At 36.7% G+C, this 12,500-nt stretch overlaps 2 protein-coding genes across 4 annotated transcripts in view; both read right to left on the bottom strand.

Moving 5' to 3' along the window:
* Positions 1-9,546, bottom strand: part of LOC125038237 — a 10,650-nt gene extending 1,104 nt beyond the window's left edge. The window contains exons 1-11 of one of the 3 annotated variants that reach the window (XM_047631663.1): positions 9,475-9,524; positions 9,184-9,360; positions 7,106-7,209; positions 6,858-6,915; positions 5,728-6,634; positions 5,294-5,443; positions 4,938-5,032; positions 4,149-4,244; positions 2,977-3,795; positions 771-881; positions 337-512 (exon numbers count right to left, since the gene is read on the bottom strand). In XM_047631663.1, the coding sequence (XP_047487619.1) occupies positions 337-512; positions 771-881; positions 2,977-3,795; positions 4,149-4,244; positions 4,938-5,032; positions 5,294-5,443; positions 5,728-6,634; positions 6,858-6,915; positions 7,106-7,164 (2,471 nt within the window). In that variant the 5' untranslated portion in view covers positions 7,165-7,209; positions 9,184-9,360; positions 9,475-9,524. Of the gene's footprint in view, positions 1-336; positions 513-770; positions 882-2,976; positions 3,796-4,148; positions 4,245-4,937; positions 5,033-5,293; positions 5,444-5,727; positions 6,635-6,857; positions 6,916-7,105; positions 9,361-9,474 lie in introns of all 3 variants that reach the window. The other 2 variants (XM_047631661.1, XM_047631662.1) reach the window with 2 other exon arrangements.
* A 2,695-nt stretch (positions 9,547-12,241) lies between these two features.
* The window catches only part of LOC125038221, a 22,863-nt gene continuing 22,604 nt past the window's right edge, over positions 12,242-12,500 (bottom strand). The window contains exon 10 of the mRNA XM_047631641.1: positions 12,242-12,500. This exon is cut by the window's right edge and continues 1,110 nt beyond it. The gene's annotated coding sequence lies outside the window, so the exon portion shown is untranslated.

Raw genomic sequence — 12,500 nt, 5'->3', positions numbered from 1 at the left:
ATTTCAATAGATCTAACACAATTCTGTTACTGGAGTTTTTAAGTTTAAAGCAATTATTGGAAGACACTACTTACATAAATCTAAGAAAAAAAAAAAAAATAAAATAAAAAATGTGAATCATTTGTAGTGAATTGTAATGTTGCCAGCCATAAACAATAGTATATTAAAAATTCTCAGTCATTTCAATATCTAAGGCATTAGCACTCATATACAGGAGGAGGGGAATTGTACATATTTACTTACTGATGCTTTGAACAGAAAAATGATTAACAGACTCAGCTAAAACTCAATCCACTTCCTCCACTCATAATTTTGGTTAATGTATCCCTCACTTACCTGTTGCTACCTTTCAAGGAATTCCAATGTGACAGACTGGCATTTAAGCTGTTACACATTTGAATGCTTGTGTCTGGTGTCTCATATTCTTCATGCTGTTCATCTATCTCTGGTGCTTCATAAAATATTGAAGTTTCACTGAATTGGACACTCTTGTTGATTTGTGACTGGGAGCCCTGTTTTAGAACAATACTGTTAGGTAATAAATATTCTAACTTTTTCTATGATGGTCTCACAGATAATGTATGAATGGGAAATGAAGGAATAGGTTAGACATGAACTTGACAAAATCAATTCCCTTTCTTTCAAAATCCTTTTTTAAATGTTTTCAACTGTTGCATTGAGCTTTTGGATTAAGACTATTAAAACCATGAAAATTATATAAAAATGCATAAAATAAATAAATTCAATAAATAAATACATAAATCACTTACCATTTCTGAGGAGTCATATTCCTTCTTTGTAGAATGAACAACTGTTTTTTTCTCTTGCATCATAGCCTTTAACCTTTTGAGAGGAGATATTGTGGCAGCAAAACTATCCAGCTAGAAGTAAAAATCCAATGAGGGATGAGTAAGATGTTTAAAAAATATAGGCATGTATAAGCATGAGAAACTTTTTCTAATTATTTCTTTCACAGAGGATCCAATAACAATTAAATGAGATTAAATGGTTAATAGTTAAAACAAATAAATGTGCTAAACATCAAGTCACATAGCACTATGGTAAAGAATTGTGTTAAAAAGGGGTAAAAAATATGTTAATGATTAAAACAAAATGTGTTAGGTATCAAAGGCTCTAGAGCACTATTGGATGACAGGGTAGTAAAAAGGGTAGTGGGAGAAATGGGGGGTATCTATCCATCTGAGGAAGGCGACCAAGTTGTCAAAGGAAAAAGTGGAGGATGCTGTAAGGATGTCCATCAGGCTGGGGCATGGGGAAGAGAGAACAAATGAACAAAAGCAGAGATACAGTCTGCAGTAAATTGGTGATATGACAACAGAATGTATGAGACTGGAAGATGGACATTGCATGAGGAACACTGCAAAAGAACCATTATAAAGTAATAAGGGTAGATATGGGAGAAGTAGGAGATAACTCTGGGAATGAGACAAGGGAACAGGGGAAGGAGGTGAAGTATCAGGAAGAACATCGGGACAGGAGGGATCCAGGGAATGTCACTCGTGACAAAAGGGAGTCACATGCGCATCCAGGAGGGAGCTGAAGGAATAATGGGGTAATAAGGGGGTTATGGTACAGATGGAGGAGAGGATGGGGTGAGATGCAGGAACATCTTGGGAAAAAGGGAGCGGAGTGAAGTGAAGGACAGCGCTGGAAAAGGTAGTGAGAGAAAAACCTTGATACCATGCTTCCTGCAAGTTTGAATCTGAGACTCTTTAGGCTCAAAACTGTACATAGGGCAAAGTACATTAAGGGAGCCACTACACATGTCATTGTGCAGAGCAGTTTGAACAGTCATGACCAGGTTGGCACATAGAGGGCAGCGGGCTGTGGAATGACAGTGCTTGACAGTCTGACCAACTCTTGTCATATACAGATGGAAACGGTTCTGGTACTATTATTAAGGGAGGAGTGAAGCTGGGCAGGAATAGGTTTGTCAGCAAGTTTAGTCAGGGTATATAAAATGCACAAGCTTTGGGCTCCTGTGTAACTGTTACATGGTGTGAATGATCAGAACAGCTGGGGAAGGAAACTTTGCCTACTTGTTTTTAGACACATTGATGGAGGAGGAGGATACTGTCAGAGTAAAGGGCTATAGGGGGGAATCACAAAAAAAAATCAATCCCACTTGGCTGGGCTAAAAAGTATACTCAAAAGGTTTGTACAGGTTGGAAGTAATAGAAGGACAAGAACAGGAGGAAGAAGGAGTGGTGTGGAATGAGGTAGTACTGTGAAGAGGAATATAAGGATGAAGAATAGTAATAAGGGAGGAGGGGATAGAAAATTAAGATTGTACAGGAGGCAGCAATGGAGTCAAGGATGTTGGGAAAGAGGAAGGAATATATTCTGTAGGTTGAGTAATGGCCTGGGTAGATGATTTGGATTGGATCATGTTAACAGTAAGCATCAAGGCAGTGGTCCTGATGCCTGACTCAAAGAAGAGTCAGGGGTAGGGAAACCACTTCAGATAGGCTAGCTGATAAAGGGACAAGTCTCAATTCCCCTAATAAGGTTACAAAATCTGCATACTGGCCTGAAATATGTGGGGAAGAGAAACAGCTTGCCCATCAGGGTCCCCATGAAGTGTAAAGGTTAGACGATTAACAAGGGACTACCATGCCTATGGCTCACCGAGGTCATTCAGGACTGACACAAAGCCAGCCTTTCAGTGGACAAAGTGGACAAAAGAAGGGATTGCAGAGGAGAAGGAAAAGGAAAGGGAGAGATGAAGACTATGCAAATTTGACTGAGCTGAAGGCACAGGTCCAAGATAAGGGAAATCCTGAACACTTGGCTTCTGTCCCCATCTCCTATAACCCCTACGACAACAACAGGCACAGGTTTTTTTTTTGTGTGTGTGTGTGTGTGTGTGTGTGTGTGTGGGGGGGGGGGGGGGGGTCAAATTCAAAATAAATTAAATCTCTCAAATGCAAATAAGTATAGAAAACATATACTTACAATACCATCTTCCCTCATTCTCTTCTGTCTCATTGTAGTTCTTTCTCTGATTAGCAGTGCTTCCTTTGCAATCTCATCTTGCTCCTTGCTGAGTGTCTCAAGCTCACTCATCAATTTAGGGTCAAGGGATCTTCCATATGTATATTTTATTTGTGTGTTCGTTGAAGCATCACTTTTCACTACTGCAGGGCTTGTTTGTACCTCAACAGTATGAGAACTCGGCCCTGATGAAGTCTGTACAGAGACTTTTAAATCTTTAGTAGACCGTCTACGGATGTTTGGGGTACGACCTTGAACTTTGGTCTTTGTATCCCTCAGTGCCTGATTTCTCTGCACAGGTCTACCAATAACTGGTCTAACACCAGCTGGATTAACTGCCCTGGAGCTCTTTGGTGCTATTTTATAGGTAGGTGTTTTTAATTTGGCTACTTTAGTAACTGGTTTCTCCTCTTTGACTTTCACAATAGATGACTGTTTTTCTGGTATATCACAAATATCATTTCTGTCTATCCCTTTGTTCACAGTATCATCATCAATTCTCTTGCTGACTGCATCATGTTTCACATTTTTCTGCAAAACCAGTTTATCTTCATCCTGTGACCACTCGTTTTCAAAATCTCCTGCACACTTGAACTCATCCTGAGCTTCTGAGGTTTCCTCGTTCAAACCTATTTTGTCCTGGTTAATCCTCTTTTGTTTTGTAACTTGATTTTGCCTCTTAAGGCCTTTGGTGGAAATCTGCATAAGATTTTTCTTGATAGCAGGTGGTTTGTTTTGTTTCACTTGTTCCTCTGTGCTCTGAAGGATTGATGACCCTGACTGAAAAAAAAAATATATATATATAAATTTAGTTATTTTCTTAAAAAAAATAAATAAATAAATAAATAAATAAATAAATAAAATAAAAATAAATAAAAGTAAATAAATAAATACTGGTATATTACTATAACCCTATTTCAACTCTGTTAACAACTATGCACAAAGTCACTTCATTAATCTCTTTTGCATGTACACAGATAAATCAGTACCTTAAACAATACACACATTTGTGTACTTGCACACATGCAACACACACAGCATACACACATACATATATGATACAAGTACATATATTGTGTGGTTTATATAGCATAAAAGACAGTAACATTATATCTCAAATATAAACAACTTACAATCATGTTGGTTATATCCATCATATCCAGAGGTTCGGTATTATCTGAACCATCACCTTCATCTCCACTCTCAAACTGTAGTGTGCGACAGCATTCCTGCAATTAAAAAGGAAAAATGTTAATTAAGGACCACAAAGAATTCTAAATATGATTGATGGTTCATATGACTAAAAGAAAAAAGGTACTGACAATTATCATCCTCTCTTTCATGACATTGAGAGGATGATAAATATGGATAAATAACAGATATTAAGCACTGATAAGTAAAAATGACAGTTGGGTGCAATACTACATTAACAAAATCTAGTAAACTTCATAATCATAAAAAAGACATTCACCACAACTCTATGTAATGCATTTTGGCCAAGTCTTAGTGATTAAAGTCACTTCAAAAACACAAATGGGTGCTGGTCTATGACCTAAATCTTGGTGACTTAATTCACTTTTTCTAGTGGTAGCATCAGAAAAAGTAAAAGCTTTCCATGAACAGATGATGTGAAAACAAAAATAACATTTCAGTCTGATGGCTCCTGACCCACTGATGATTGTTCTTTTGTGTTCTGTCTATTTTCCGGAGTTCCATGATAAATATTAGATTTTCTTAAAAGCATGCTACTCTTTAAGATGGGTCTTAATTTAGTATGAAAAAAGAAAAAAGAAACAAGATACATAAGAAAGAAATGAAAGGCATGACTTTAAATAAATGCAGTTGGAAAATTCTGAAATCAACCAAATGAAGCTTCTGGACTACAGCTTCCTTGCCTGAGAAACAGTATCATTTATACATACCTTGGATAACTGCGAGTTATTCTCTCTTTCCTCAACTTGGTTTCCAGAACTTTGGGTTATCCCTTCCGGTTTTCTTTTTGAGGACATAAGGTGACCTGCAATGATATCAAAATTGATGTCTATATGAGAACGACCTTTCACAGTGCAATAAATGGCGCTTTGACTATTGCCATATAAACAAGTTGGTCAAGACAGCTTCACATCAAAAATATGTATCTAACTCCAATAGCAGCATTTACTGAAGATACATATTCTAGGACAGACTGACTGACTTTTCTAAGTTCTATGGTAAAATTACTGATTACCATTTGTCAGAGCATGACACAAAAAATCCATGTTATGATTCAGTATAATACCTCTCCTTTGAGTAGAAGCCTGGTTCAACCTTAAAGGAGTCGGTCTCATCCTCGGCGTAGCTTTGGAGTTGGATTTAAGGAGAGCGATTTTCCTCTGCTCCCGTGCTTTTTCTATCAAGTGACGCACTTTCTCAAAAGCATCTTTTTTTCCTGGAAAGTTGGACTACAAGCATTAGAATAAGTAAATATTTGTGAACCCTTCATTTATGAAGCCAAGAATCAAATTGAAGATTATAATTCTTTCCTTTTAAGTCTTCATCAGAATAGAAGTTTAAAGCATATAAAAGAAACTTATAAGTATTGCTCCATTTCACTTTAAAAAAAAATATACATAATTGCATCCTGTGGAACTCACAGTATAACTTCACAGTGTAAACTATTTTTGTAGTTAAAGTAATCTGATGAAAAATAAAAATAACAATAATATAAATTACCTCCAGAGAGAAACGTTCCCTTTGATGCCCTTTCTGTATTGGTGGAAGCCATATGTGGAGATGGCACAGGTTTTGAGTTACTTGTAATCAATTTCATATTCTTGCTGAACTGGGAAGTGGCAAGTCTGTTAAAACTCTCTTTCTCTTCCAGTATCCCAGGCTTTTCTTTGAATTCCCTTTCTGTGTGATTTTTGTCAAAATCTAAATATGACGAAGGTTCACGTTTTTCTGAAATATTATCCAACTGCATGAGTCTTGCTGACCTTCTCCTGTTATAAAAATCTTTAGTTTCTATATCTGCCTGTAGAGATGAAAATTCCTCTTGCTTCTGCGGTAACTCTTCAATATTTTGCATTAATTGCTTGGATCTCCTCCTTAAACTTGGTTGGAAAGAACAGGTCAAAGCTGCTGTACTTGGTGCAAAAGCATTGTTTTCCAAACCTTCATCTTCATGGGTGCTTAACAGGCTAGACCTTCTTCTGTGACCAAGCCTTCTGAATGGATTGTGAAAGTTTTGTTCATCCTTGCCATCTTTCAGTATTGGCTCACCACCTCTCACTGAATTTGCCTCATGGGAGATGTCTGCTTGTACTGATCTTCGCCTTCTGAATGCATTGTGAAAACTTTGCTCATCCTTGCCATCAATCAGTAATGAATCACCACCACTCACTGATTTTGACCCATGGGGAATGTCTGCCTGTACTGATCTGCGTCGTGCCAAATTGGTCATTGGCATTCTTGGCTGGTAATTTCCATAGACTTCCTGACCAGTCTCTCTCTGTTCCTCATTTTGTACAGAATTTACCTCCTGCACATTTGTAGGTTGTAACTCTCTCCTTTTTACAGTTTTCTCAATGCTTCTATTTTGTTTTAACAAGGGTTGTTGGAATCCAGGACTTTGGTTCTCCTGAAAAATAGAATGTTCTAAATACCTGCAGTACATGTATAATGCATTATTATGCTGTCAAATATACAATAAAATAACTAAGAAGTACCGGGACAACAAATTGGAACACACACTAAAATCAACTAATTAATTACAACAGTAATTAAAACTATCATGAAATTACAACACAAAAAACTCATTTTCACAAAAGCAGTTTTCTTATACAATCTAAACCTTTACTTACCACCCATCTCATAAAATCTTCAACGTTCATGTCATTCTCAGGCCTATGCCTTCGGAGTCTGAAAAGTACACAATACAAAGTACTATCAGTTACTGACATTCTTTTTTCATTTTGGCTGATATGCAATAGAAAGAACATATAATTATGAAAAGTTTTACACTGATCTGATGTTACATAAAAAGCAAAGTTCTTCCTATCAATCATTTTTTTTTATTATCAACTAAGAAAAACAAATTCCTTCAACTTACGATGTTAACCTCCTTAAAGGTTTGAAACCTGATTGTATGTTCTCTTTTTCTGCCTCCATGGTGAAGAAAACAAGTTTCTTCTCCACAACCCCGTCTTTTAAAACCTGGAAATAATGCACCCTTTATTGGAGAATGTCACCAATGACAGCATACTTAATCCCCTGGACCTGGGTGACATGAGCATTATGTCTTGAAAAGATGATGTGCATATGTTCCCATGAAAAAAAAATGGCTGAGGGGGGAGATGATGGGAATATACAATCATGAGAATTTTGGCTGAGGGTCAGGGTGACAGGAATTACTCTCCACAAGTGCACAAAGCTCTTGGAGGGTGATTAGACTAAGTGGGCATTTAGGAAAGGGCATGTGTGTGTGTGTGTGTGTGTGTGTGTGTGTGTGTGTGTGTGTGTGTGTGTGTGTGTGTGTGTGTGTGTGTGTGTGTGTGTGTGTGTGTGTGTGTGTGTTTAAGTGAGTGAGCGAGCGAGCATGTATGGACATGTGTAGCGTAGATATGGGCATATATGTTTGTATAGATATAGGTGAGGATATGAGTGTTGATAAAGGTGTGAGAGTGGATATGGATGTGAATACAGGTGTGGATATGGATGTATGCAATTTCAAATACACCTGTTTTGTTTTTTCTTATTACTGTATATTCTAAAAATTCATTGCCAATAATAAACTGCAACAAATTACAATTTGCTGTTACATTTCCCCAAACCTTAAGGGTTCCTTTGCACAGTATGGCTCCCAGTATAGCAATTGGGCACACTCCAGAACAGTGCTACAGAATATGACGTTAACCATCATTCAGCATGCAGGGTGTTAAAATGGGATTGGTTTCATCATTGCCACTGGTCAGTGTGTGGTCTATTGGGCATGGCACTCATAACATACAGACAGATAAGAGTGACACATGCCTGTGCATTTTTGTGTTCTTGCTTTATGGATGACATTATAATAAATACTGTACTACCTTGGTTCATTATTTAAGTAACAACCATAGACTGCTATGTGTGCATGCAACCAGTATATTAACTTACACAGTTATACAAGCAATGTTTATGACAGCATCAATAATAACCCTTTCTTTATGTATTCTATATATTATTTGTGTGATTATGCATGTATGGGGTATAGCAGACCTATATTGGTGGTCACCCTTGTATTTAGTCTGTACATCAGTACACTCTGAAACTGATATTGTAGACAAGCCCTGATACTCCAGCAAAAGCCAACACTTTTCCATAACCTACTTTCTAGCAAGACAGCATGTCAACTTCCCTGGTCCTGAGAGGTGGTGCGCCTAGCAGATGATGCATACATTGTTTACAAACACAGCTAATGTAGATTGCCAAGGAATATTTTTCTGGTATGGATTCTGCTTTATGAACTTTTAATATCAAATGAAACCTAGAGGGTACTTCTCAACAGGTACTTGACTACATATGCAGATAAGCAAAGGATGTTTAATATGGAGAAACATAACATGAATCCTAACTTGTAAGCCTAGCTGCTGGACTACTAATGGAAAATATGATATGTAAGGATAAAAAGATGGCTGTTATAAATACTAGCATAAATGAAAGCCATTGTAAATGTGTTTAAACACAAAATTTAAAACACCAAAAGCCTGTGTGGTTCAATGTTTACATTTGAGCATCACCATAGTGCTACAGACCATTCTGTTGGAGCATCTTCTTTGTAGCACACAAAAGTATTCTGTATTTTCCAACGGAATGCATGGCAGGACGTGTGGAAAGTGTTTTATGCTTTGCTGTGTACACAAGATGCAGAGGCTGTGGTAGTCACTTAAGACTTGACTTTCCATCCCAAATCATAGTAAGTTTTAAGTGGAGAAAAGTGATGATCTGAAAACCACTACAGATGTCATACATTTACCTTTTGTTATATCTAATGATGTTTTATTTGTCCTTATAATAACTTTTGGGCTTACATTCGTTTTTCATCAACTATACAAAATCCAATTTTTGATAATTAAAACACAAAGCTCTTTGATTTTCATTTCCTACATACTTATAATCCGTAGCTAGTTTAACAAGTCATATCCTACTAACGCAGTCAAAGATGATGAGAAGTGATACAGACTGAGCTATGAGCTATATATAGAGCACGTGAAACTTCAACCACGACTGAAATCCGGAAATTTTAAGCTACAGTAAGAGAGCAGGAAGATAATTTGCATCTGGAGCGCTCGGAACCCCTCGTCTCGCTCGCCCAGATGAGATGTAAGTCTGAAAAAAAGGACTCGTTCTATTTCTCTACATGCAAAATAATCAAATAAGTATTTTTTGTATATAAGACGTAAGGTAAAATCATCAAGACTAGAGAGTAAGAGACAAACTAACACAAGAAACGGAACCGACGTATTCCAAAGCTCGCGGGTCGTTTCGTCCTCAACGGGAAAGATGTAAACAAATAACGGACAAGGGGCAAGCATCTTTATATTTTTGTATTGGTACCATTAATCATTTTTCCATTAGTTTTTTTATGCCCTATCTTGTTTATGGTGTATCTATTTATTTGTAAGTATGGTTTCTATATAGTATTTAGATTTTAAAATAAAATTTACCCACAGTAGATGAAAATAGAAAGTAGTTCTACCATTCGATCAATTCAAAGAGATGACTGCCAATTAAGTGATGGTTGGCATTTATTTACTAGACATTATATCAAGAACGAAGCAGCTTAATGACTTTCAAACCAAAACATTATATGCAATAACCCGCTTGTATAACCTTAAGTATTTGCAATATTCATTTGTTCATTTCTTAACCTTTACATAAGAAAAGAAAACTCTCTGTTCTTGCTCATAATCGCATTAAATATTAACTTCCATTACTGCTATTTCCTTGGTCAAAGTAAGAGAAAGAAGGGGGGTATATGCGCAATACTCCTACATAAACCCATTTCATTAAAACTGGACACGGAGTATTTTCGTGCATTATCATGTCTGATTCGCTTTGTTAAACGGAGCCAAGGAAAACAGAACAACCAATGACTTCCCATTTTCTATATTGTCTAAGTGACCTTGTTTTTAAAATACATTGTTAAAATACATAATAAAAACTTTCTAATTTAATTCTAGTTATGGAGATGAATATTTTTTTTGTCCATATTAATTCCCTGATAGGTTTTAGTCAAAAAGCCAATCAGATGTTTAAGAACCACCCCAATATGATTACATCCAATGTTATAATTCAAGGTACGAAAACAAGCTTCAAGTGTTATATTTTATTTCAATATATCACACACAGCATAAAAAATTATGGATGGAATACATGTTGTACTTATTACCTATTCGTTTCTCTTGATCAAAGGACGAACATGCAGAATGAGAAGAAACTGATCATGTTTAAGGTTGAGAAGAGAGAGATGGAGAAAGAGGGGGAGGGAGAGGAGAGGAGAGGAGAGGAGAGGAGAGGAGAGGAGAGGAGAGGAGAGGAGAGGAGAGGAGAGGAGAGGAGAGGAGAGGAGAGGAGAGGAGAGGAGAGGAGAGGAGAGGAGAGGAGAGGAGAGGAGAGAAGAAAAAGAGAGGAGAGGAGAGGAGAGAAGAAGAGAGAAGAAGAGAGAAGAGGAGAGGAGAGGAGAGAAGAGGAGAGAAGAGGAGAGGAGAGGAGAGGAGAGGAGAGGAGAGGAGAGGAGAGGAGAGGAGAGGAGAGGAGAGGAGAGGAGAGGAGAGGAGAGGAGAGGAGAGGAGAGGAGAGGAGAGAGAAGAGAAGAGAAGAGAAGAGAAGAGGAGAGGAGAGGAGAGGAGAGGAGAGGAGAGGAGAGGAGAGGAGAGGAGAGGAGAGGAGAGAAGAGAAGAGAAGAGAAGAGAAGAGAAGAGAAGAGAAGAGAAGAGAAGAGAAGAGAAGAGAAGAGAAGGGAAGGGAAGGGAAGGGAAGGGAAGGGAAGGGAAGAGAAGAGACAGAGGGACAAAAGGAGAGAAGGAGAGCAGGAGAGCAGAGAGAGAGAGAGAGAGAGAGAGAGAGAGAGAGAGAGAGAGAGAGAGAGAGAGAGAGAGAGAGAGATAGAGATAGAGATAGAGATAGAGATAGAGATAGAGATAGAGATAGAGAGAGAGAGAGAGAGATAGAGATAGAGATAGAGATAGAGATAGAGAGAGAGAGAGAGAGAGAGAGAGAGAGATAGAGATAGAGATAGAGATAGAGATAGAGATAGAGATAGAGAGAGAGAGATAGAGAGAGAATAAATTATATAATTATGAAATTAATTCTTGCAGATTGACTTCCACATGCACTGAGTTAGTCTTGAATGCCTCTATCCACCATTTCATGACATATATCTGTAAGCTTTCCCTATCATCAAAAATAATATTGAGGAATATGTGGAACATGTAGTCAAATGCATTCTGAACATAAATAATTAATAAAAATGAATAAGACATAGTCCAGTACATCAAGTATTTATATCAAGAAGGTTACTACTTTATGATACACCAAAACATTAAAAGAATGTTACAAATACTGTGATGCAAAAGAATAATGTGAATACAAACATTGTTATATTATTCTCTTACAGTAGTATGTCTATTTTTCTAGTATGGAAAACTGAAAATTAAAAGTGTATGATCAAAATATTTTAAAACATAACATGGAAAACATAAATATACATGATATAATAAATTGTAACAGTGATATAAAAGGTACCAATCTATTGAAAAAGCTGATAAAAATTGAATATCAAAAGTGAATATTTAAAATTTCCCATAATAACTGTGGTATCCCCAAAGCCTAAAGGTACACAGTGGAACTTAGTTATATTCCTTATTCCATTCCCAAGGACTTTTAAAAACTTTATGACTCAGATTCATTATGAACACTAGCCATTTGTATCATGCTTTTACTCTTCACTTGAAAAAATAATATTTCATAATATCTTACAACTGTCAAATCAAATGAGTAAATGCACATTAATTTTGTAATTGGTTAACCATGAATCCCATAAAAAGATTGAGAAAAAAAACGTACCATGCTCATTCTTGATAGAATTAGCAAAATGTAGATCTCTCCTACATATTCTCATCTCTACTGCCAAAAAACATGGCATTCAGGACATCAACTAACAATGAAATTTTAGAGTGCTTTAAAGTTACAATCAACATATTTTCTATTTGATATGATGCCTTCCTTTTTATCTGAAGTACTGGCACCACTTTTTTATGAATAGCATAACTATTGTAGTTCACTCATGTTAACAATCACTAGGGTCCATATGTTCAAAGTAATGTAGTATTTATACATATGGCTCAATAACATGAAGCACAGTCAGTATGAATATTGCAAACTTGCAATGTGAATATTCTATTTTTTATATCTTCAAAAAACTGTCCAAAATATATGCTAGATAACAATGCTGAGGAGAATAATAA

This window comes from Penaeus chinensis, chromosome 24 (assembly GCF_019202785.1).
Source record: "Penaeus chinensis breed Huanghai No. 1 chromosome 24, ASM1920278v2, whole genome shotgun sequence".
Taxonomy (NCBI): domain Eukaryota; kingdom Metazoa; phylum Arthropoda; class Malacostraca; order Decapoda; family Penaeidae; genus Penaeus; species Penaeus chinensis.
The sequence above is the reverse complement of the archived record's forward strand: the minus strand, read 5'-3'. Positions and strand labels throughout refer to the sequence as shown.